Source organism: Carcharodon carcharias, chromosome 32 (genome assembly GCF_017639515.1).
Source record: "Carcharodon carcharias isolate sCarCar2 chromosome 32, sCarCar2.pri, whole genome shotgun sequence".
In the NCBI taxonomy this organism is placed as follows: Eukaryota; Metazoa; Chordata; class Chondrichthyes; order Lamniformes; family Lamnidae; genus Carcharodon; species Carcharodon carcharias.
In genome coordinates this window covers 25,301,039-25,327,995 of record NC_054498.1, presented here as the reverse complement: position 1 = coordinate 25,327,995, position 26,957 = coordinate 25,301,039, and the positions used below count along the sequence as shown (strand labels likewise).

At 46.5% G+C, this 26,957-nt stretch overlaps 1 protein-coding gene across 1 annotated transcript in view; it reads right to left on the bottom strand.

The window, feature by feature from the left end:
* Positions 1-5,477, bottom strand: part of gtf2a2 (general transcription factor IIA, 2) — a 73,295-nt gene extending 67,818 nt beyond the window's left edge. The window contains exon 1 of the mRNA XM_041178277.1: positions 5,302-5,477. Coding sequence (XP_041034211.1) covers positions 5,302-5,391 — 90 coding nt within the window. The 5' untranslated portion in view covers positions 5,392-5,477. The remainder of the gene's footprint in view (positions 1-5,301) is intronic.
* Between the last annotated feature and the right edge of the window lie 21,480 nt (positions 5,478-26,957).

Here is a 26,957-nt window from a genome sequence, read left to right as displayed (position 1 = left end):
TTTCCCTGATGTGAAGGAATTGGCTAAAGCAGATATGGTTAAATTGGGCCAAGTTATTTACAATAGGGACCAGTAACAGTATGCCTGAAATTGGAAAAGTGTTAAGAGAACACAAAGTGGTCTTTGAGCAAGGCAGACCAAATAATAAATTAGGCCTTACAAGGCTGAAGTCAAGGGATAGGGCAATATACAGCCAACATTTTGCAAGGCTAGGCGAGTGTATGTACATTTAGAAGCTGTAAGTAAATAGCGGGTTAGATTAGAAAGAACAGGGACAATTAAGAAGGGGAAAGTTGTGAAGTGTGTTCAGAATGAGAAATGATCCAACCAATGTTCCTTTCATTCCATGGTCAAACACAAGAAAACCATGGGAACAAGTGTATGTTGATTTCTTTCAGATGGAAGGAAAAGAGTACCTTGTTTTGGTCGGTAGCTATAGCAAGTACATAAATGTTGAGCCCTTGTTGTTGTAAAGAGATTGGGTGAACTTAACGTATCTAGTTAAGATTAGAGAGAATCTGTATCCGTGTCATGTAGATCATTTGCTTGAGAGAGGAAATCAGACAAGAGAAGAGCATGATAACCCTCCTATTGTCCAAATTCCTCCTTGAGTCCAAAGTGAAAGTCAGAACGAAAAGGAAAGTCAGAAAGAAACTGAAATTTTGTCAGTATCACAAAATCTACCAGTAGAACAAAGTAAACCAGTATCTTTGATTAAGACTAATCATATTGTCTCAGTCCCAACCATTAGGTGAAATTGGTAGCCAAAGTCAAAGTTCAGTTTTGATACAGAGATGTTGAGAGAGCAAAGTCAAGCCCATGGAAATAATGAAGATATCCAGACAGAAAGAAGCCAGATAAATTAATTGAAAGTATGTAGAAAGGAAGAAGAAAAGATTGTTCTTTTCATTATTTCTTGTCCAATGATGACATTTTTGTTAAGTACATTCTGAGGTTAAGGAAAAGCATTTTTACATGTAAATTATTCTGGAAGTATTGGTCCTATATGTTTTAGTTGTGATTACAGTAAAAACAAATTTGAAACTCAACCTGTTAAATTTCAAGCATTGTTGATATTGGTTTAGTCATATTATATTCTGGAAAATTATGCACACATTGCATTTAAGATTTTGATGTATATATTGTTTCTTTTTAAAATGAGGAGGGAGTGTAGCATAGAACCCTTTCTGCTATCCTCTCTGTTAGTGAGGTGTAAATAAAGTTAGTTTCATAATGGCTCTTTACAGTGAATCTCCGTATTAGTCTTTTGTCAGTGCAATACACAGTAGTATCCTTTGATATATATTGCCTCTCCTCGTTCTGCCTACCAACATGAATCACTTCACACTTCTCTGCAATAATATCAAAAAGATTTTTCCTAAATTGCAACACGGGGGTGAATTTTACAGCCTCCCGCCAGCATGTTTGAAGGTGGGGGTACACGTAAAATAAAGCAGGTGGCCAGACCATCACCTTCCCGCCCTGTCCCCCATATTACAGGGGCTTGGGTAAGGCATCAAGCAGCTTGCCCAACCTTCAGCTTGTCGAGGCCCTTAAGTGGCCAATTAATGATCATTTAAGGACCTCATACCACCTCCACTGCTATAATATGTGCGGCAGGGGAAGGCGCAATGACATGGAAGGAAGGCGAGCAGCCCAGCAGGTTTCACTGTAGAGGCAGGAAGGAATGGAGTTACCTCCTTTGGGGGGGAGGGGCGTCCCCAGTGTCCCACGGAGGGGCACCAACACCAAGATGGTATCCCCCCCCCCCCCCCTCTTTGTGCCTCCAACCTGACCTTTAAAACCCAACCCTCTATCCTGCAGCCACCTCCCCCACCCCCCCCCCCCCCCACCCCACCAACCCCCCTCACTGGGGCCAATTCATTCCTGAACAAACATTGAGACCAGGAGACATGTTCAGTTCTTCTTGGGACTCCCTGTAATCCCAGCAGTGCCTACGATTGTGTTCTGGCACAGCTGGCTGTTCAGAGCTGCTGGCCAATCAGATTTGTTCTTACCTCATTAAGGTCATCCTCTCCCCCCACCCCACCCACAGTGCAATATTGCTGCAGGGCACCTCAGATTTAAAGTCAACACCACATTTCGACTGGGGGGGGAACGAGGGATATGTCGCCCATAAAATTCACTCCATGGTTTTTTTTGGGTTTTTTTTAGCCTTCTCAGGAGATTAAGTTGCTTGTGGGTCAGAATAGCAGATGGAACTGAGCTCACCACCACCTTCTCAAGGACAAATAGGGATGGGCAATAAATGCTGGCTCAGCCAGCGAAGCCCACATCCTGTGAATTAATTAAAAAAAACTGATAGTTTGTAGAAGTTACACTGTGACAGTATGGGACAAATTTAGTGAACCAACTTGCATGTATTCAAGATGTGAAAGATACATGATAAATAATTGTTCTTCCTGATACTTCCTTATCAGCTTCTGTAAATCTCACCCTTGATGCAAAGTAGATATAAGAAAAAAACAGAAGATAAAGTCACAAATAGAACACACACTCTGAATCATAGATTCATAGACTCTATGAGGAGAAACTTCTTTAGCCAGAGAGTGGTGAATCTATGGAATTCACTGCCACAGAAGGCTGTGGAGGCCAGGTCATTGAGTGTATTCAAGACCGAGATAGATAGGTTCTTGATTGGTAAGAGGATCAAAGGTTACGGGGAGAATGGGGTTGAGAAACTTATCAGCCATGATTGAATGGCTGAGTAGACTTGGGCCGAATGGCCTAATTTCTGCTCCTATGTCTTATGGTCTTACAGTACAGGAGGAGGCCATTCAACCCATCGTGTCTGTGCTAGCTCTTTGATAAAGATTGCCAATGAAAACCGCTTCCTTGCTTTTTCTGCATAACTCCAGAAAAAACTCTTTTGCCCTCAATCGTTTGAACCAAGTGGTGAATTCTGAGTATCTGAATTAACAACCATTCATCCTGTTTACGCTATTGACAAGTATATTTACTGCCACATCTGAGGTTATCTAAATCTGCAGCTGTTATGACTTGCAGGAAATCTCTTAGCTCAATCAACCAACCTCTTCCGCACCGTTTTTAGTCTTGTATGTGCAACCTTGGTTTAACCAATTTAAAATAAATTAACTGATACCTCTCCCAATTTAATTGAGGGAGACAATGTTTGAGGTGGTTAAGTGTTTGTACATCAGTACTCCACAGTGCAATGCAAAGAATGCTCTAGCTGACGATCCACAGACCATAATATTCCTGTTGTATGAAAACTGGCTGGGATCTTCCGAGAAGCAGCAATCACCTTCAGATTACTACTCCCACCACGCTTTTCTTAACTCTGACGCAGTTCCGCATTTCTGGCCAGGACTTCCCAACCCGGCTTCTCCAGAAATACAGGGCACAAAGTCCATCAGAGAACTCCATTGCAGCGGATTAAAGTAAGGGGAACAAAGAAAAGTACAGCACAGGAACAGGCCCTTCGGCCCTCCAAGCCTGCGCAGATCATTTTGCCAATCAAACTAAAACATTTTGCACTTCCGGGGTCCATATCTCTCTATTACCATCCTATTCATGTATTTGTCAAGCTGCCTCTTAAACACCACTATCATACCTGCTTCCACCACCTCCTCTGGCAGCAAATTCCTGACACTCACTACCCTCTGCATAAAAAACTTGCCCCGCACATCTCCTCTAAAGTTTTCTCCTCTCACCTTAAATCTATGTCCCCTAATAATTGACTCTTCCACCCTGGGAAAAAGCTTCTGACTATCTACTCTGTCCATGCCACTCATAATTTTGTAAACTTCTACCAAGTCGCCCCTCAATCTGAGTTTCTCCAACCTCTCCTCATAGCTAATAACCTCCAGACCAGGCAGCATCCTGGTAAACCTCCTTGGCACCCTCTTCAACGCCTCCATATCCTTCTGGTAAAGTGGCGATCAGAATTGCACGCGATATTCCAAGTGTGGCCTAACCAAGGTCCTATACAGCTGCAGCATGACTTCCCAGCTTTTATACTCAATACCCCTGCTGATGAAGGCAAGCATGCCATATGCCTTCCTGACTACCTTATCCACCTGCGTTGCCACTTTCAGTGACCTGTGGACCTATACACCCAGATCCCTCTGCCTGTCGATGCACTTAAGTGTTCTGCCATTTACTGTATAATTCCTACCTGTATTAGACCTTCCAAAATGCATTACCTTGCATTTGTCCAGATTAAACTCCATCTGCCATTTCTCCGGCCAAGTCTCCAACCGATCTATATCCCATTGTATCCTTTGACAATCCTCTTCACTATCTGCAACTCCTCCAACCTTAATGTCGTCTGCAAACTTACTAATTAGCCCAGTTACATTTTCCTCCAAATCATTTACGTGGAAGATCGGACATGCCCCTTTTTTTATGGCACTAGTGTGCCATAATGTAAGTTTAAATGTCCAATGTGAATGTTAATGAATGGGTGAGTAGATGAATGAGTGAATGGCTAGGGTGATAGGGTGGGTAGGTGGGTGAGGTAAGTGGGCAGGTGGCAGATGGGTAGGGTGGCATGTGGGTAGGGTGGCAGGTGGGTGAAGTGGGTCTGGAGCAGTCAGGTGTTGTCGGGGGGCAGTCGGTGGTTAACGTAGTCGGGAGGGTAATCGGAGGTTGGGGCATTTGGGTGGTCAGTGGAGTTGTTGGATTGGGCAAAGGTCATGAGGGCTAGTCTGGGATTCAAGGGGGGACTCGGGGAACAGCGTGACTGATTGGGGGGAGGGCGTCAGTTTTGTAGTTACCGAGGAGTTAGACTGGGATTTTTCTGTCTAACATTTCCTGAGTAAAGTACTCAGCACATCGGGACTTCCACGGGGTCCTGACGCTCATCTTGTGTCATACGTCCAGTCTCCAATAATCCAGAGACCGGAAGATCTCAGGCATATGTTTCACCACTTGGTTCAAGTGATTGCTTGAGGACAAAAGAGTTTTTACTCAAGTTCACCTTAAACTGGGTCAGGGAGGCAGAACGAAGACTAAGGAGTCCGCTTGGTCCCACTGTCGCAGTTTGTCCAAACAAGCGTCGGATGGCCAATTAGTGCCCGTTCAGCGGAATGGAGGCCAATTAGAGAAGCAAAGGGTGGGGATGTGGTGGGGGATGGGTGCTCTGCACCCAATTGGCACTGTAGGTCGGAACATGAGGCAGAGGTGTAATGTCGTGAACAGAAAGTCGGTCACGGCTAGAATTGTAAACGCAGTCTGCTCTCAGAATCAGTGTTTTTTTTGTATTGAAGACAAAACAAGATAATTTTAAAAATAAAAAAAAAACATAGAGGTTTCTACCTTCCCATCAGAAACTGCCGCTCCATTCAACTGTGGTCCCAGTGGCAGGTCTTTTCTTCCACTCTTGTATATCCTCGTCATTGCTGCCATAAAAGACTCCCAAACGTTTTCATGCCCAATGCCCAAAATCTAGCGGGCAACAAAAAATTGCAGATGATTGGATCGTTAGTTAAGAAGCTCGATAACTTGTTCATTATTAATTTAAAAATGTTGGGCGGGGTGTCGATTTCTGGGCCCGCCCACCTTCATAATTTGCAAGGCTGGTGTGATGACGTTGTATTGTCAACACAACATCCCCACTATTTTATGTTCATGTTGGGAGGCAGGGTTGGGTAACAAGACCCGACTAATTTGTGTATGTAAAATTTAACCCCTTGTATGTGTTTGAAAACATGGTGAACTCCTCCGTGGGATATAGGCTTCTCAGATATCTCCACCATTACTTCAAGTGAGTCAGTATATACCACTATTACCCCTTAGTCAGAAGATTATAGGTTTGAGCCATTCTCCAGGGTTTAAGGGTACAGTCTGGGTTGATGCTCTAGAGCTCCAAGAGTGTGTCATTGTCTTGAGTTTCTGTCTGGTGATTCAGGTAGATGTGGGGGCACCATTGGTCCTCTCTCATTTGCTATTTTGCTGCAAATTGGAGACTGTTGCCTAAATGCAATGAAATAAGCACGCTCACAAAGATATTAAACATCCATTCCAGTGTGACTTTGATGGATTTCATTTGTAGCCAGAACAAAGCTGTGTTTGATAAGGCACTTGATTAAAGCAAACATCAGCCCACATTCCCAATGATCACTGGGGAGATGAAGGAATTTCCAAGCAAAGTGGAGGCGTTTTCATCAAACGCTGTGAAGATTTGACTCCACAAATGAGTGTTTTTTTTTAAATCTGGGATCTTCACATGTCGAACAGGAAAGCTGCAGGAGAGGCTGCAGCTCAGGAGCAGACATGTTTGTGTGACTGGGAGGGAGTCAACACATAGGCTGAAGATACAGAGTGGGTTGTAGGGTTGGAAGGATGACAAAGGGCTCTGAGACACTTCGGAAGCAGATATGGGATGCCGGTGAGCGCAGGGGTGGCGATGGAGACATATCCACTCATTGGGGGTGGTCAGCAGTGATTTGATTGTGATAGGGGAGAACATTGACAGAAAGAATAACTTGTAATTCTACAACCCAAAGTGCATTACAGCCAATGAAGTACTTTTTAAAGCATAACCATTGTTGCATATAGGAAACATGGCACCCAATATCCACACAGCAACAAAGTGATAATGACCAGATGTCAGTTTTGATTTATCCCTCAACCAATGCTGGTTGAGGGATAAATATTGACGTGATTATCAAGGAGAATTCCCCTGCTCTTCTTCAAAATAGTGCCATGATCTTATTTGATTACATTATTCGTAAAGAAATAGGAACTATTTGTTATGAGAATGTACATCCGGGGTGCCACATTTCACTGCTGCACTCATTCATATGCCAAGTCTCGGTCTATCAGTCCAGCAGCCACATGGAAGCACCAACAAATACACTGGACGCAGCTCCAGCATTTTAAGTTTAAAATATGATCATTTATAACTTATGGGAACCAGAAGACATAACACATGTGGGATCTTTTACATCCACCCAAGCAAGCAGATCATTTCAATGTCTGCAGAGCTCTGCGATTCAGAGGGATCTGGGTGACCTAGTGCATGAATCACTGAAGGTTAGTATGCAGGTACAGCAGGTAATTCAGAAAGCTAATAGAATGTTATTTATTGTGAGGTAAATTGATTACAAAAGTAGGGAGATTATGCTTCAGTTGTACAGGGCATTGGTGAGATCATATCTGGAGTACTGTGTAGAGTACTGGTCTTATTTAAAGAAAGATGCAAATACATTAGTAGCAGCTCAGAGAATATTTACTAGACTAATACCTGGAATGAGCAGGTTGTCTTATGAGGAAAGGCTGGACAGGTTAGACTTGTATCCACTGGAATTTAGTAAAGAGGCGACTTAATTGAAACCTTTATGATCCTGAGGAGTCTTGACAGGGTGGATGCAGAGAGGATGTTTCCTTTTGTGGGAGAATCTAGAACTAGGGGTCACTGTTTAAAAATAAGCTTATTTAAGACGGAGATGAGGAGAAATTTTTTCTCTAAGGGCTGTGAGTCTTTGGAACTCTCTTCCTCAAAAGGCGCTGGAAGCAGAGTCTTTGAATATTTCTAAGGCAGAGCTAGATAGGTTCTTGATTTTCAAGGGGGTGAAAGGTTATCAGGAGTAGGCAGGAATGTAGGGTTGGGGTTACATACAGATCAATCATGATCAGGTTCGAGGGGCCAAGCGGCCTACTCCTGCTCCCAACTCGTATGTATATGTATGTATGTCTGTCTCATCTGAAAAAGGAATTGGAATGTTGGATCTGTCTGCCCTGTTCTTGAACTCTTTCAGAATAGTTTTCTGTTTAATTGTATAACTGAGTTTCTTCACCACTTAAGGAATAATTCTTTGAACTTGATGGTTATATTGGCATCCAGTGCGATTTTTGTTGTAGTTGTGGCTTGGCTTGGACTCTGAGTTTCCTGGACATGGAGGTTGTTAATTAAGACTGTTATCCTGAAGTGACCACTTCACTATTCCCCCCAAGGCATGGGTGTCTGACCTTTAGCTCAATGTTTGATTCATTGATAATAAATTCTAAAATGCTATGTTCAATTTAAGATTTAGCAAAGATCTCAGTTCCTTTGAAGCACATCAAACAAGATCAATAACATGGAACATCTGTTCCAGTGTTATTTGATAACACATACTCCAATAGTTTTTATATATTTGAGTAGATAATTAATAAAGTTTAGGTCATTATATTCCTGTTGATAGGTTTCAGGAGCATTCATGTTATGTGCCTATTAGTTATTGAAATATATTAGAGGGTTCTTGTTGAATTTTTGTATCCCGGTTTAAAAATTTAAGTCTGTATTAATAAGCTTCAATCATATTTGAAAGCCCCTTCACCAAGTTTCAAGGCTGCCAAATATGGACATATTCACTTTGTATTGTTCAATGACTCTGTGTTTGAGCATGAGTCTGCTTACTCTAGATGCTCACTGTGCTTGATTGATTTAGCCTGGGTATAGACTCAGAGAAAAGTAAACAAAGCTGTAGAAACAGCCGGAAGCTAGAGCTAGAAGTATGGAGTAGACATTTTAAAGCACTGTAAATTAAAACTGTTGCACACATATAAGCTGGTGTGTCATCTCTGCACAGGTCTGAGATATGTAATATACAGCACACTTCAAATCAAAAACCTGCCTAAACTGAGTGCAAAAATCAAGGGTTAAAACTCCAGTATTGAGGAAATGTTACACTGTCAGAGGTGCCATCTTTTGGATGAGACATTAAACCAAGGTTCCTTCAGCCTTCTCAATTGCATGTAACAGATCCCATGTCACTATTTTAAAGAAAGGCAGGGATGTTATCCCTGGTGTCCTGGCCAATTTTTATCCCTCAATCCACATCACATAATACATCATCTGCTCATTATTACATTCCTGTATGTGGGAGCTTGCTGTGTACAAAATGCCTGCCATGTTTACTACATTACAACAGGGACTAAACTTCAAAAATACTTCATTGGCTGAAAAGCACTTTGAGACGCCAGGTGGTTGTGAAAAACTCTCTGGCCAAGATTTTACTTTCGGCATGCGGGGGCGGGCCCAACACACCGGAACATAAAATGACGCGTGATGATGCAGGGCGTGCATCCCGACGTCATCACGCTGTCTCGCGATATTTCATTCGGCAGCCACACGCCAGAGTCGGCTGTGCGCCCGCCGATAATTGAAAGGCCTGTTAAGGCCATTAATGAAGTGATTAATTTCGAGTTTACGATGCCTGTCCAACCTTTCAATTGGCGGCAGGTGCAAAGGCAAAGCGGCCTTTGTGATTTTTAGGAAACCTCATCCACGAGCAGGATGAGGTTTCCTAATGCTTTTACAACTTAAATAAAAAGTTTCTGTGAAAAATAAAAATATTTCCCATTTCATGTGACACAGTCACATGAGGGGACATGTTTCATTAAATTTTTTATGTTTTCAGATATTCTTTTAACAATCACTTCAATCTCCCTGAGGCAGCTCCGTGCCTTAGGGAGATTGAAGCTCTCATTCACGCGCACGCGCAAAAGAGCGCTGGACTCGACTCTCCCTCCCCTCCCCCACCTGCACAGGTACCATTCTTGTTTCACGTTGGGCGGGCCTTAATTGTCCCACCTGCATGAAATCGCGGTGCGGAGCCGATTGCGGGCGGTGGGCGGCTCGGGAACCGCCCCTGTCGAGCCCACCCGACCAATGAAAAATCCTGGCCTATATAAATGCAAATCAATCTTCCTTCCTTTCCAACTATGTCCAGGCATGTATTGTATGTGTGTTCCTTCTTGTTAGCATCTCGCTAGAACCCCTATAGGAGCTGTTTGAGCATAAATGGCACTTAAAGGCCTCATCCTGTCACTGCTGGTATTTTACCAGAAGCGTTTGTTGCATGGTCCGCATGGTGCACACTAATGGCCTTGTTGTCGGCTGGGGGTTGCCTCCTGTTCAGGCATCTTGTGCCCAACAGAGGTCCTTCCCCCACCCAAAGCATCACCCCACAGGGTCCTCCCTACTCCCCTCCCAATTCTGCCTCCACCAATCTCTCACTTGGGCCTGCTTGCCTGGACGCAGCAAAACCCTGGATTTTCCTGGGTCTCCGCGCCTTCGCTGCATTGGAGACTGGGATTAGTGGCCATTGCTTCTGGTGATGCTGCTGGGACTAAAGAGCTGCTAGTTACTTGATTGGCTGGCAGCTGTCGGAAATAGGGCCTCTCAGATGGGGCAGAAGTCCTGTCCCCAGCAACAACCCCACAGCCATTAAATTGGCTTGGGGCAACCCGGTCAAGCAAAGGCAGGCACGCCCTCTACGTTTAAGCTGGGGGACTCACTGCTTCCGCATAAAACTCCCCCCTTAGTTACACTACAACCCTCATAGGGATGGATGAAAATGCAAACCTTGCCAGTGATATCCACATGCCAAGAATGAAAGTTAAATATGGTGGTGCACCTCCTGTGATGTTTACATAGACAGTTCCCATAATGAATGTGGACATGGATATTGTAATGAACAAGAGCTGAGGGGAAGTGGCACAGATGGACAGACTCTACCATTTCACCTAGATTCACTCACTCTCCCGTCATAATGCTGGATGGAGAATGATGGAAGTAACTACAACATGCAGTGATATAGCACCTTTAACATGGTAAACCATCCCAAGGTGCTTCACAGGAGCATTATCAAACAAAATTTGACAGCTTTATAAAAAGATATTAGGATAAGCTTAATCAAAGAAATAGGAATGAAGTGTCATAAAGCAAGAGGTTTGGTAGTGAGGTGGAAAGGTTTAGAGAAGGGATTCCAGAGCTTAGGACTTTAGCAGCTGAAGGCATGGCCACTATTAATGGACCAATTAAGATTAGGGATGCTCAAGAGACCGAAGAAGGTGTGCAGAGATACAGAGCAGTTGTGGGGTTGGAAGAAATTGCAGAGATAGGGAGGGGCAAGGGCATGGTGGGGTTTGAAAACAAGGCATTGCCAGACCGGGAGCCAAGGTAGTCAGAGAGCATAGGGGGTGATGGGTGAATGAAACCAATTGCCACAAGTAACCACCACGTTGAGTAAGAGGAGCACGCAAAAATTGATCGTCTTGCATTTTCAGGACATTATTGGAGTGCTAGAGTCACCAAGCATGTCACAAGAGGCAGCCCTGGAAAGGATAAAGTTGGTCATCAGGGACAATAGCTCATGAGCTCCCAGAAAGTCTGTGAGATAGGGGGAGGAGATTGGGATGGGATGACCCATGTTTCCAATGTGGAGAACATTCTTGTTCCTCCTCACTTCACCTTCAGTTAACGTTGCCGATGATAACGCCAGTCAGAAAGAGTGGGTGCTCGGGATTGTGTCTCTGGCTGGCTTCCCAAAGGCACAAGCCCAGGACAACCAGGAGTATTCACCAAAGCAACAGCTCCCATTCCATGCAGTTGGAAAATACTTTGGCAGGTGTGATTCAGATTCCCAAGGAGCTTCCAACCTGTGACAATTCCAACCTCCCTGACCTCTTTGGACCTGCAGGCAGACTAATGTGGCAGCGGCTCACAGCTAAAGTATACTTCTTTCAATAATAATAATCATAAAGGCAGAAAATGCTGCAAACACTCAGCAGGTCAGGCAGAATCTGTGGAGAGAGAAGCATTTCAGGATTTTCAAATAACTCCACTTTAACAACTGCATTGGTCATAGCGCCCAGTGGTGGGTAAGAAAGCAGCTATGAACGCTGAGTATTTATTGCTGCATTTGCCCAACTATTAATGCTCCCCATGAATTGCCATTCTGTTCTCGCCTTGGTTTCAATGGCAAGTTTCAGAAGTCCAGGGAAACCAGTGTGTGTATTGTTAAATTTAAACGCTGGTTAAAATGTCGCTGAAATATGTTGATTTAAATACTCCAATTGCTAATGCATGCAGCTAAACACACCCTACCGTCAGAAGGCAATATGTTGGAGCCGGCTTCTGAGCTGACATTTGCACCCAATTTGACCTGCAACCCCGCTGCCCCCCCCACCCCTCCTCCAATCCTCCACCAAACCGACGTGCATCTCAATGTGTTAAAATTCCTCTGTGTGACTCATTATGAAAAGTCAAAGGCGAACAGTGAATTCATCTTTTCAGAATTAGTTGTTAGCAGTGGGTTTAAACAGAGGCTAGATTGTGAGCTCATATTTCACCCCCTATTAACTTCCTTCCAAAGTTAAATGACAATAACATGGAAAGCCTACAGAAGTGAAAAGAAGAACACTCTCTGTAGTCTAGTACACTTCCCTGTTGGAAAATTCACACCATCAGAAACTGGGTGATTGCACAGAGATGTTAAGCAAAGTTCAAAGTGTTCTTTGCTGTTCAACATGCAAGACAAAAATTGCAGTTACTGCCAGACTCTCCACCACATTTCCAACTAGAGTTTAAGTATAAATGCTATACAACCAAGCTCATTTATTAAACTAAGTTAATGGCCCATGGAAGTGCGATGGAGGCAGGTTCAATCGAAGCATTCAAGAGGAAATAAGATGATTATTTGAATGGAAACAATGCTAAGGGGTACGGGGAACAGGCAGGGGCAATGGCACCAGGTCATAATGCTCATTTGGAGAGCTGATGCAGACACGATGGGCTGAATGGCCTCCTGTGCCATTAAAATTCTGTGCTATAAGGAATAATAGCTCTGTTAATCAAACTCCTTTTCAAATGATTTCCACTAAATGAATAAAAAGGTATTAAAAATGGCAAGAATTTCTATTTATTGAAGTCTGGCAGTGTCTCACTAAAGTTGGTGCTTCATGTTCTTTTTACTAATAATATTTGTTATGAGCATTTGAGACTAGGTCTGATTACTGCAAACACACAGTTATATTTCTGAGTCTTATATCTGTTTTATGTTTGCTTTGACTGAGGCTCAAGAACTTTTGGTTTAAGTATGAAAACTGCCTCATTGTGAACACACAAACTTTAATGAATGTCTTAAAGAAGGCGGGAGAGAGGTGAAGAGGTTTAGAGAGGGTATTCCAGAGCTTGGGGCCGAGACAACTGAAGGCACAGCCGCCAATGTGGAGCAATTAAAATCAGGGATGTGTAAGAGGACAGACAAGCACCCCAGTATAACTTCGTGGATAGAAGCCTCAAGGTCAGGGCAGGGAAGCCATCAGCAAGGTGCATTGGGGGAGGAGGGATCACAATCAGAGAGGGTGGGGGTCCCGGGCCACTAGCGGCCCAGATTATTTTTGTGGGTCACTTCTGCTCCTCCAGGGGCCACAAAAATTCAACACCAAACTGTAGTGGGGCCTCTTCAGTTCCATTACCAATGGAATTTTTTGGATTCTGCACATCACAGATTCTGATCTGTTCCGACCTGAAATGACAATTGAGGTGCTATTTGCATCATGGGACCCGATTTCCATGTTCAACAGGAGCCTATTGCCTAAACCAAGCAATGCTTTGGACACCTGGCAGGAGGCCCCTTTCAAAATCATCGCCAATGTTAATGGGGTGGTGAGGCTACCAACCCAATTTTGAGGTCGTTACTATCCTTTTAACACCAGGAGAAGGGAGTGGTAATTGATCCTGTAGTTTTTGCAGATCCTGTCTCAAGGTAAACAATGTGACTATTCGGCTCGCCTTTCTCAGAGCAACTCTACACGGAACTTCGTCCTTCAAAAATAGACTCAATTCTGAACAAGTAACATTCCACATATCCCAAAAACAGACAGGCCCTCTATGGGTTTCCATAGCATAATAACATAAGAAATAGCAGCAGGAGTAGACCCTTTGGCCCCTCAAGCCTGCCTCACCATTCAATAAGATCATGGCTGATCTGCCCCAGGCCTCAACTCCTCTTTCGCATCAGCTCCTCATAGCCCTCAACTCCCCAAAATTTCAAAAGTCTATCTACCTCCTCTTTAAATACTTTCAGTGATCTAGCCTCCAAAACTCTCTGAGCTAGAGAATTCCAGACATTCACTACCCTCTGACAGAAGAAATTCCTTCGCATCTCAGTTTTAAATGAGTGCCCCCTTATTCTGTAATGAGATCCCCTACTTCAAGATTCCCCCACTGGTAGAAACACCTTCACAACATCTATCCTGTCAAGCCGCCTCAGAGTCTTGTGTGTTTCAATAAGATCACCCCTCATTCTTCCAAACTCTAATGAATAAAGGCCTAACTTGTTTAGCCGTTCTTGATAAATCAACCCTTCATCCCAGCAATTAGCCTAGTGAATGTCTTTTGAACTGCCTTCGATGCCAGGATATCCTTTCTTAAATACTGGGATCAAAACTGTACACAGTACTCCAGGTGTGTCCTCACCAACATCCTGTACAGGTGTAACAAGACTTCCCCATTTTTAAACTCCAACCCCATAGCAATATTCCATTTGCCTTCTTAGCAGCAGCTGTTATTTGGAGGAAGTGGGGTGAAAGGAGAAGTGGTTTAATTTGAGAATAAGTTCAGCCAAGTGAAGGAGCGGATGGGGAACTGGTTGACCTTCCTTTTAAAAGAAGAAGCGGAGAGTTGTCAGGCTTGGGGATAGTGGTGCAGAGAGAGATTGAACATTTATGGTGAAAAAAATTGATGGTTAGGGCCAGGAAATTGGAAACTGTTGAAGTGAGGGGAGGGTGTGTGAAGAGTCACAGGTGTAGTTGCAGTTGAATATTATCCGAAAATGCTGGGTGGGTTTGCAGGTTTGCAGTGAGTAAGGAGGCTGAAATTGCCAGGAAGCGTGCAACAACCTGCTAACTTTAACTTTTAATCTTAGTGCGATGTGCACTGTGCAGTAAGCATCCTCCCATGGCACTTTCCGATGCAACTGCAGAAGGTGCAACACCTACCTGTTTACTTCCCCTCTTCCCCACCGTCCAAGGGCCCAAACACTCCTTTCAAGTGAAGCAGCATTTCACTTGCACTTCCTTCAATTTAGTCTCCTGCATTCGCTGCTCCCAATGCGGTTTCCTCTACATGGGAGAGACCAAACGTAAACTGGGTGACCGCTTTGTAGAACACCTTCGGTCTGTCCGCAAGCATGACCCAGACCTCCCTGTCGCTTGCCATTTCAACACTCCACCCTGCTCTCATGCCCACATGTCCGTCCTTGGCCTGCTGCAATGTTCTAGTGAAGCTCAACGCAAACTGAAGGAACAGCACCTCATCTTCCGACTAGGCACTTGACAGCCTTCCAGACTGAATATTGAGTTCAACAATTTTAGATTATGAACTCTCTCCTCCATCCCCTCCCCCTTTCTGATCCCCCTTTTTTCCAATAATTTATATAGGTTTTTCTTTTCCCACCTATTTCCATTATTTTTAAATGTATTTCCATCCATTGTTTTATCTCTACCTTTTAGCCTATTTCGATCCCTTCCCCCCACCCCATCCCCACTAGGGCTATCTGTACTTTGCTCGTCCTGCTTTCTATCCTTAATGTCACCTATTAGCACATTCCTTAGATAATATCACCACCGTCAACATCTCTTTGTCCTTTAGTCTATGACATCTCTTGGTTATCTCCACCTATCACTGGCCCTCTATCCAGCTCTACCTGTCCCACCCCCACTTAAACCAGCTTATATTTCACCTCTTTTCTATTTTTCCTTAGTTCTGTTGAAGAGTTATACGGACTCGAAATGTTAACTGCGTTCCTCTCCGCAGATGCTGTCAGAGCTGCTGAGTTTTTCCAGGTATTTTTATTTTTGTGTTGGCAAAATGTTTGTGCATGGGTTTCCTGAGCTTCCTGGAACTCACCAGGGAAATCAGGGCCAGTGGCACAACTGACAAATACACTTGTGAAACTTACGGGTTTCCCGATTATGAGCCAGTTGGATAGTTAAAATCCAGCCTGTTAATTCTTGTTCTCTCTCCAGCAATGCTGCCTAAACTGCTAAGTATTTCCAGCATTTTCTGTTATCACTTAGCTTTTGTTTATTCCATAGGATTACTTAGAATATACAACCACAGAAACAGCCTCAGCCAAGTCCATGTTGGTGTTTATGTTCCACAAAAGGCTCCTCCTACCCTTCCTTATCTAATCTTAACTGCACACCCCTCAATTCCCTTCCTCATCATGGGCAGGATCTTTAGGGTGGGTGGGGGGGGTGGTTGCGGTGAGAACCGCTCGCCGACACATAAAATAACACGGGATGACATCAGATGGAATTCCCAACGTCACCCCGCGTCATTTCCATTTTCAGTGGGGGCGCAGCCGAATCAGCTGTGCACCCCCCCAACTTGTCACCAGCCTATTGAGACCATTTAAAAAATACTGAACATAATTAATGGACCTGCCCGTCCAACCCTAAGGTTGGCGGGTAGGCTGGGAGCCTTGGCGGGCTTAAGAAGAAGCATGAAACCTCATCCACCGGCGGGATGAGGGTTTTAAAATATTTAATAAAGGTTTCACTAAAAGTGAAGGACATGTCCCAACTCATGTGACAGTGTCACATGAGGTGACATGTCACGGAAATTTTGTTTTTGTCTGTTTAATATTTTTAAATTTGGAGCCGATCTCCCTGAGGCGGCACTTAGCCTCAGGGAGATCAATGCGCTCTTTCACGCGAAAGAGCGCACTCTCGGCTGAAGGAATCCCCCACCGCCCGCACAGGGAGCACATAGCGGGCCTTAATAGGGTCTTAATTGGCTTGCCCACATAAAATAGCAGCGCACCCCGGATCGGAAGCACCGATCGGAGGCGCGCCTGTCCATACCTGCTCTTGCACTTCCCCCCCGCCCTCAACAGGGGAAAATTTTTCCCCATGTGTTTATCAGCTTCCTCTTAGACCTCAACCATTCCATCTGCTGGCGAGTTCCACATTCCCACTACTTCCAAAGAAGTTCCTTCTCAATCCCCTATTTGATATCCTGCTTTAATCTCCTCCATGAGAAACTATGGACAATAATTCACAGCTTTCCTTAACTTTTGGTTATCCTCACCGCTAATCTTACTCAGGGAGGGGTCTTGTGCTGTGGGCAGTGTCCCTATCTCTGAGCCAGATGCTCTGGGTTCAAGTCCCACTTCAGGTTCATAACGTGTACCAAACAGTTTTGAGTATAATTTTTAAATCCTTCCAACACACACCAGTGACAGGTGATATAAGTGGGAGAGATTTCTGGTCAGCCATGGCTGATATAACTTCATCTTGTGTGGGACCTCCTACAATGACTGCAGAATTAGTTTATTGCCTGAGACAACTCTGTATCCGGATTTAGCCCAGGTATGTGTCTGGAAATTTTCTGTGTGATGCCCTTGCATGTAGTCCTCCCAGTCATGGAATGGAACATTGGGCAGAATTTTCTGGCTGGTGGCAGGGGGGTTACGCTCAGCGTACTTCACACATAGCGGGAGTGGGCGGGCGGTGGCGGGTACGCTCAGCCCACCAGTCTAGTAGTGACCTGGCAGCCTGTATAAAGGAAGGCCTGGCAGCCTTGGAAAAGCTGCTCACAATGGCTGGGCGAAGGGCTCTGCAGGGGGGCAATGGAGGTGACGCAAGTCCGGAGGGTAAGACATCAAGGCAGCCTAGGCCAGAGGGTAGGCCATCGGGGCAGGCCAGGCCGGAGGATAGGCCATCGGTGCAGGCCAGGCCAGAGGGTAGGTCATAGGGGCAGACCAGGCCGGAGGGTAGGCCATCGAGGCAGGCCAGGCCGGAGGGTAGGCCATCGGGGCAGGCCAGGCCAGAGGGTAGGTCATCGGGGCAGGCCAGGCCAGAGGGTAGGCCATCAAGGCAGGCCAGGCTGGAGGGTAGGCCATCGAGGCAGGCCAGGCCGGAGGGTAGGTCATAGGGGCAGGCCAGGCCGGAGGGTAAGCCATCGAGGCAGCCCAAGCCGGAGGGTAGGCCATCGGGACATGCTAGGCTAGTGTGCCCCTCATTTTTCCAATGACTGCCTTGCTGCCCTCCTCGAAGAGGTGGCAGCACGGAGGAAGGTGCTGGTTCCCCAGGACGGGAGGAGGAGGCCCCCCCAGATGACGAAATCTGCCTGGGAGGAGGTGGCGGAGGTGGTGAGCTCCCGCGACGTGGTGTGGCGCACCCGGGTTCAGTGTCGCAAGCGCTTCAATGACTTGTTGCGCTCTGGAAGGGCGAGGACAATGTTGACATTGGTCACTTAACCCAGCAGGTCGGCTTTCCCCCCTTGCTGCCTCCTCCCTCCCCAAGTCTGAGTGTAGTGACTGCATTGAATCATTGACAGCATGTGTCCTTTGCTGGGTGGGCCAGCAGATATTGCCCATGCTGAGGTCAGCCTGAGAGGTGGTGAAGAGATGGGTTCTGCGCCCGCAGCATGTGGTACACTAAGACCCACATGACTGTTTTGGGGGCAACCTGAAGGAGCTGCACCCAGGCGCAGTGCTGGAACTCCAGGACATGTCCAGGTCAGGGTGATGACATGCTGGGAGGGGAGCTTCAAGGTGGTATGGCAACGAACCATCTGCTGCCCTCTGCGCTCCACGTGCTTGTGCCTCCTTGCTATGGAAGGATATACCGTGTGTGCCTAATGTGATGTAGGCAGCATGTGGCGGGGTGGGGGGTGATTGGGGAACAGGCCCAGCACCTTTTGTGTGAGTGTTCAGCAGCAGCGGGGTGAGGAGGCACTGAAGCCCTGATATGTCCCACTCTGGTTGGGGTGGGCTGTGCAGATACACAGTCCGTGTGCAATTTGCAGAAAGCAATGCTTTTCTCTCATTTTCAGGAGAAGAATGCACATAATACTGCAGCGTTTGTGAGGACTGGCGATGGCCATTCTCAGCCGGTTTAAGCAGGAGGCCCCGGATTTAGAGAGGCACCGTGCGCCCAGGTCCACTGGTGTCGGTGAGGCTGGGGTGCCACGGCCAGGTATGTTCGCCCAGCAGTGAGGTCAGCATTGTTCTCCCAACAGCCATAGCAGTGCTGAAAGTTAAGATTTAGTTTTGCAACATGGCTCACCCATTGCTTATGGAAGGATGAGCGCTTAATGATCCAGGGGACAAGGATGCACATTGAAATTGTCTCCACATTAACTCATCCTAATTCCTTGTTCTTCCTTTCAGCATCAGAGCAGCAGGTCCAGGAAGAGGAGCAACAGAGGCCCCCTCTCACACCTGAGAGCCCTGAAGTCTCACCAGCGTCACACCATCTCTGCCAGGCAGGCACCAATGGGAATTAGAACATCGGCTAGTGTCCCGTGGCACCGCAATGAGGGCACTTCACAGTCGCTGGAGGAACTGGCAGAGACAAAGAGTGCCCATGGTGCCAGCAGTCAGAGAGCTGCAGGGGACCAGGCACATGCTCAGTATGTGGCTGATGATGTGTCTCTGGAGACGTGTGCAACGCAGCAGGGACAGGAAATACGGCCGGATGTGCGGGAGCATCTGGGGGAGATACATGAGGCTATGCTTGGCTTGGTCTCCGTGGTGGAGGAGTCTACACGGACGATCACCGAAGCAATGAGCCACATGTCCAAGCACCATGGGTCCTCCATGGAGTGAGTGGCGACTGTCTTGGAGAGGCTCCTCCAGGAGACCTGTCAGGGCTTCCTGGGAATGCATTCCGACCAGCAAGTACCTCACATCAGCATTGACCTTAGCTAGTCAGTGTCAGTGTGGGAGATGGTCTGGGCACCAAGTTTCCCAGCTCGGTGCCCATCCATCCACATTGAGCAGGGAGGTCTGAAGTGACCTCACAGGCGCAGCAGCTGCCTGTCGTCTCTGCGGGCACCTCTCGGGGCGCTCCGGATGAGGGCGGCAGCTCCTCCGGCCCTCTCCTAGTGACTGTATCATCCGGTGAGACTGCGAAGACTGGGGAGATGCCAGCTGTGGAACTGACACATCCCTCTCAGGCAGGGCCAGCACAGGCTCCAGAGGGCAGAGGATGACCGTCAAGGTCGTCCAGGACAGCAGAGTCAGCAGGCTGTCTCAGATGCCACTCCCAGCGATGGGGCAGCACCAAGACATAGCATCCAGAATCATAAACATAAGGCACCTTAGGCACACCACAGGTTTATCCCTGGTGCTTTTGTGTTGGCCCGAGATGAGGTCTTTATGATTTGCTTTGAATTGGAACACCATTGTCATTTTTTTGGATTAAGTTTCTTTTCTTGTGATATTAAATTCAGACATGTGACCATGGCTAAGAGTGCCTCTTTTCTTCTGCATGTGTATGGTTTCCTGGACATTCAGCTTTATTAACAAGATCCTTAGTTACTGTTCCTAACCTGGCAGATTTTGCACTGAGGTATCAAATATGGAGCCTACAGCCCAGGCTTGTCCTGGAGGTCCATCTGTGGTGCGCTAGCTGAAGGTTCGTTGGATTAAAGCCTTCATGGTGTCCCTGCCTCCTTGCAGTATGCCCGGGTCAGCGTCTACCCCCTCGGTGATTCCCTGTGCGTGCTCATCCTCGGACTCACTGCTGGACTCATCGTGTGCATCCACAGCCACTGTGTCAACGTCTTCATTGTCCACTGCATCCCCCCTTTCCAGCGCAAGATGTGGAGAGCGCAGCATGCAACCACCATCACCGTCACTCGATCTGGGGGGTACTGGAGTGCACCCCCGAGCAGTTCAGGCATCGGAAGCACATCTTGAGAAGACTGATGGCTCTCTCAACCACAGCCTTGTGGAGGCATGTCTCCTCTTGTACCACTGCTCAGTTTCTGTTTTTGGATGGCGGAGAGGCATCATGAGCCACCTTTTGAGGGGATAGCCCTTGTCACCCAGCAGCCACCCATCAAACCGGGCTGGAACACTGAAGAACTCCCAGAACCTGGGATTGTCTGAGGGTGTAGGCGTTGTGGGAGCTGCCTGGGTACCTTGCATAGACTTGTAAAATCTGCATCCTGTGATCACACACTATCTGCACGTTCATGGAGTGGAAGCCCTTCCTGTTGACGAAGGCACCGGCCTCACATGCTGGCGCCTTGATGGCCACATATGTACAGTCTATTGCACCCTGGACGCGGGGGAAGCCAGCAATGGCCGCAAAGCCTCTGGCTCGTTGTGCCTGACTTGCCTGGTCCCAGCAAAAGTGGATGAAGGTCAATGCACGCCTGAACAGAGGTCTGTGATGTCTTTGACACAAATGTGGACAGCTGATTGGGAGACACCAAAAAGATCAGCCACCAACCCCTGGAAGGAGCCAGAGGCATAGAAGTTGAGGGCAGCTGTGACCTTCAGAGCCACTGGCATCGGGTGTCCACCCACACAGTTAGTGGAGATCTCAGGCCCAACCATCTGACATATAGTTGACTGTCTCACTTGAGAGACGGAGCCTCCTTTGGCACTGCATCTCAGACATATTGAGGTAGCTGCTTTGCTGCCTGTAAACCCTGGTAGCAGGATAGTTGCGTCTTCTGCAGCCCCTTCCGCCTTGGTCCACCTCTTGGCCCTGCACCCCTTGTGCCTGCGCCTATATTCCCAAAGGTAGCTCCCCTGGAGGCTGAATGTGCACTCCTGGCCTCCTCCCCCTTCTAGCCCTCCCTCCCTCCTCAGAGGAGGTGCCTCCAGTGGACAGTTCAGCTTACTTTCCCAGGCTAAGGGAAGGCTTCCTGAAACCTGCAGAACCAAAAAAGATTCCTCACTGCAGCGTGCTGACCTGAAGGTTAAGAGTCCAGACAAAGGAGCTGGTGTGCGTTTTGAAGTATTGCAGATCACATAGGCAAGTTTCAATAACTTTGAAAAATCAGTACCTGAGAGAGCACACTCGCAACCCCACTGAGCCCTCTTATCCCACCTGTGGATGTGGTTTATACAAATGTGTCCTACCCGCTTGCCCGTTGCGCCGACCCGAAGATTGCACAGGCACTGAACAGTTGGCGTCGATTGGGGAGTCAAGGGCCTTAAGTGGCCCATTAATTAATGGCGGGCATGCATCAGATATTATCGCGCACTTGCCCAACGAAATATCGCAATGCGTGCGGTGACGTCGGGACACTCGCCCAACATTTTACACGCGAACATGCAGGGCCCACACCTCGCACGTCAATGGAAAATTCTGCCCATTGTGTTTCCACCCACAAAGTGTACCTGAGTTGTGAATTTAAACTGAGGTGATGAAATTTCTGAGGTCAAGTCTAAACATAGGCATGAACTTGTTGCAATTTTAACCTGTGGATTTCCTGTGTGGTGAAGTGAAGGAACAGCAATATAGAGACCAGAAACTGGCTGCAAGTCATTGCTGCTTTATTTTGCCAGCCGACCCCGCTCCTGCCCTTTGCCTCTGTCTTCACAGTAGAAGACACAAAATACATACCTGAAATAGAGGGTAACCTAGGGGATAATAAGAATGAGAAACTTAAGGTAATTAATATCAGCGGAGAAAAATTACTGGAGAAACTTAAAGGCCTAAATGCTGACAATCCCCAGGACCTGATGGCCTACATCCTAGGATTCTAGGAATCTGCAGAGATAGTGGATGCTGCTTATGAATTTCCAAAATTCCATGGGGCAGGACTTTGAGTTCGGCATGCCGGCACAGCCAGCGGGCTTGGGAGTGGCCAGGAAACGGACCGCCACACGCGATCGCCACCCCCCCCCCCCCCCCCCCCCCCCCACCACCACCACCACCACTGTGATTTCAAACTGGCTGGCCAATTAATGGGCAGCCAACGTGAAAGGCGTGCTGAAAAACTCAGCACTGCTGGGGTGGTGGCGGGAGGAGGGCGAGCGCTGAAGTCAGCACGGGAACAGGCGACCACTCACAGAAAACTCCCTGGAGGCAGGGAGCTGCCTCAGGGAGCTGAAGAACCCAACAGCCATGAATAAAGATTTTGAAAAGCCGAAAAAAATGTCCACATGTCAGAATGAGTCACCTGAACATATGGATGTTGAAAACTCTGTCCAAACATTTTTATCTTTTTTTAAACTAATCTCGAAAACCTCGTCCCGCCCTTGCATGAGGTTTCCTCAAAAAGTCAAAGGCCGCATGCACGACTCGCCCACCTGCCAACCGTAACCTTGGACAGACAACAAAAAGTTTCTGGTAATTGTAACATTAACAGTCTTTTAATTATCAGCGGGCACACTGCTGAGTCTCGCTCCCACCCACCAACCGAAACATCGCACGATGACACCGGGACGCTCACCCCCAACATCATCACACGCTATTGTTAGCAAATTTAGATACGTTATTATCAGGGTTGCATTTTACATGCCCCTGCCAGGTGTGTTTTCAACAAGGGCAGGCTTCAAAGACATAAGAAATAGGAGCAGGAGAAGACCATTTGGCCCCTCGAGTCTGCCCCGCCATTCAATATGATCGTTGCTGATCGTTTGCCTCAACTGCACTTTTCCGGCTGCTCCCCTTGATCCCGAGTGATCAAAAAACTGGAACATCCAGAATCCTCTGGGATAGGAAATTCCAAAGATTCACAAGCCTCTGAGTGAAGAGGTTTCTCCTCATCTCTACCCTAAATGGTTGACCCCTTATCCTGAGACTGTACCTCTGGGTTCTAGATTCCCCAACTAGATGAGGAGAAAACTCTTCACTCAGAGGCTTGTGAATCTTTGGAATTCCCTACCCCAGAGTATGCTGGATGCTCCATTGTTGAGTATATTTAAATAGGTCATCAAGTCAAATAACCCTGATGATATGCTGCCCACACCATAAACCAGTTGGCATGGGCAGTTGGTTGGGAACAGGCAGCCCAAGTTTTAAAACAATTTCTTCAAAGAGCAGGAAGGAATGCGGGTTTCTATCTTTGGGGAACCCCCTTTCTTCCTACTCAAATCCCTGCCCACAGGCCCCCTACCCCCAATGCCCGACCTGGCCAAACTCTCCCCATCCTAGATCCCAGACTTACCTTGTTCTGGGGGTCCATGGGCCTTCTTCCTCCTCCCCTTCTTGCTTTTCCGACAGTACCCACTAACAATCTCTTGGCGTGCCGGGACTGATGGAGCTGCCGGCCAAATGAGGGACGGATGTCCCATGTGGCCCTTGTTTAGCCTGCCCGCAGTGGCATTATGGCTGCAGGGTCAGCCGGCATGCAGTGAGTCAACAATGCTTCAAGGGGATAGGGGTGAGCTGTTGGCCACCACCCCCCCTCCCCCACCCCCATATTATTCAGCCCTTGGTCTCTTTGTCTAACTCATTAATATAGATCGTAAATAGCTGAGGCCCCAGCACTAATCATTGTGACGCTCCACTAGTCGCAAGTCTGCCAACTTGAAAATATTTGTCTGTTATCCAATCCTCCATCCATGCTAATGCATAATTCCCAAATCTATGAGCACATATATTGTGTATTAACCTTTCATGTGGCACCTTATCGAAAGCCTTTTGTAAATTTGGATATATTACATGTACTGATTCCATTTTGTCTACCCTACTAGTTGCGCTCTCAAAAAACTCTAATTAGTTTGTCAAACAGGCTTTCCCTTTCATAAAACATGTTGACTTGTTCTTATCATACTATGATTTTCTAAGGGCATTGTTAAAACTTCCTTAATAACAGATCCTCACACTTTCCTAATCACTGGTGTCAGGCTAATTGGCCTGTAATCAACTTTAGTAGAGGTGTAGTTGCTAACTTCCAGTCTGTTGGGACAAATCTAGAATCCAGGGGCAGAATTTTTCACTCGGCTTGAGTGAACCCAACAGCTGAACACCGCTATCGCCTGCCCTGATCACCCACCCTTCCTCACATACCCAAAGGCTGCCCAATGGAAATAAGGCCTCAGGCCTCCCCATAGAGGCACATGATTGTAACTCATCAGGTAAATGACTTAAAGCACCTAAGTAAAATTAAAAATCAAAGAGAGAGCTGGTGAGAATTAACCAACACTGTAAGCAGCCAAGCCTATGCCACTCTTTGCAGCCCTTCCCAAGCAAAAATGGGCACATCTGAAGCTATAAACCATTATCTTTACCTGTTGCAGTGAAATACTTGAACTGTAAGTTGATAAAACCGCACAAAGCATTCAAACGCAATGGGCCTGATAAAAGGGTCTTGGCAATGATGGGCACTTACTACTGTGTTCCTCTTAATATCTAAACAGCTACAAGCTGGGGAAAATGGTGTAGTAATGTCGCTGGGTTAGTAATTCAGAGGCCCAGTTATTGCCGTGGGGACATGGGTTCAAATCCCACCATGGCAACAAGTGGAATTTAAGTTAATAAAATCCAAAATTGAAAACTAATCTTAATAATGGCTACCATGAGACTGTCATTGATATTTGTAAATACTCCATCTGGTTCACTGATATCCTTTAGGGAAGGAAATCTGCCGTTCTTACCTAGTCTGGCCTACATGTGACTCCAAACCCACAGCAATGTGGTTGGCGGTTAATGTCCTCTGAAATGGCCAAGCAAATCACTCAGTCAAGGGCAGTTAGGGATGGGCAGTATTTCATGTATAAGGACAGCTGTAATTCTTCAGTGTGTACTCAGTGAGAGCTTTTATTGAACTGATCTTAAGATGTCTGCCCCCAGACGCAGAGTCACATAACAATGACAACCCAATTAATCAGCACCACATTGCATTTCCAAAACACAAACAGGCAGCAAATGCTGGCCATGCCAGTGATGGAATACAGCAAACAAAAAATTGCAACTGGTAAGGACAACTTTCTTCCACATCATCCTGTTATCTGTCGCCACAGAGCTGGATGGGAGATTAAGTTCCAGCAGAAGTTTTCTGTGAAACAGATAACAATAAGAAGAGAGCTCAAAAGCGAATTGAAGATGTTTTTAAAATTTTCATTAAATGTAATGAAGTGCAATTGAATATAAAGTGTCCAGACTCAAATCGTCTTTTGGATTCCCATCTCTCTCTACTTTCTGTCTGTCTCTTGGATGCACACAAGTCATATAGATGTATACATATCTATGCATATATGTATATAGATGTATACATTCTTTGACTCAAGTGTCCTACTTCACCAATCTGACATCTTTACTGAATTGAAAGAGCTTCCAGATCTGCAACATTCAGCTAGTTTGCAATCCTTATGCAGGTCTGTAGCAGCATCCCTGCTAGAAGTCATGATGCATTTATCCTATGCCAAGCCATCTGTGCCAGCTTTTTTCAAAGGAGAACGGGGGGAGTTGGAGATGAGAGGCTGTGAGAGCTTTAAGAGTTGAAGAAGTGCAGGCACTTGAGTTAGGGTTGCCAACCCTCCAGGATTGGCCAGAGGCTAGGAATCCTGTGGTGAATAACTCACCTCCTGACTCCTCAAAGCCTGTCCACCATCTATAAGGCACAAGTCAGGAGTGTGATGGAATACTCTCCACTTGCCTGGATGAGTGCAGCTCCCACAACACTCAGGAAGCTTGACACCATTCAGGACAAAGCTGCCCACTTGATTGGCACATCCACAAACATTCACTCCCTCCACCATTGACAGTGACAGCAGGGTGTACCATCTGCAGGTTGCACTGCAGGTGCTGCCTATGTTGCTCCTTAGGCAGCACCTTCCAAACCCACAACCATTACCATCTAGAAGGACAAGGGCAGCAGATAGATGGGAACATCACCACCTGGACGATCCCCTCCAAGCCACTCACCATCCTGACTTGGAAATATATTGCTGTTCCTTCACTGTCGCTGGGTCAAAATCCTGGAACTCCCTCCCTAAGAGCAGTGTGGGTGTACGCACAACATAGGGACTGCAGCAGCTCAAGAAGGGAGCTCACCACCACCTTCTCAAGGGCAGTTAAGGATGGGCAATAAATGCTGGCCTCGCCAATGATGCCCACATCCTTAAAAAAATATATTGAAAATGGAAGGAGAAAATGGCAGTTTGGCTGACATCAAGCATCATCCAATTAGATAATGAGCCTTTTTGTTTTCCTATTGGCATAGGAAGGCAGTTCGGCACAAGGATGGACAAGTTGGCTGACTAATGGCTGGACCATGAGGGTAAGTCACAAGAAGAACCTCCAGGAATACACTTAATCACAGTTGGCAACCCTTCCTTAAGTTGGGGAGTGGGGAGAATTGGAAAAGAAAGTCTTATGTAAAAAAATAAGTGCATTCTCTTTTCTCTCAAGTCTGACAATTACAACCTTGTCTTTGTTTAGAATTCAGGAGGTTTGGTGCCCCTTTTAGGATTAGTGTTTCAGCAAACCCCAACTCG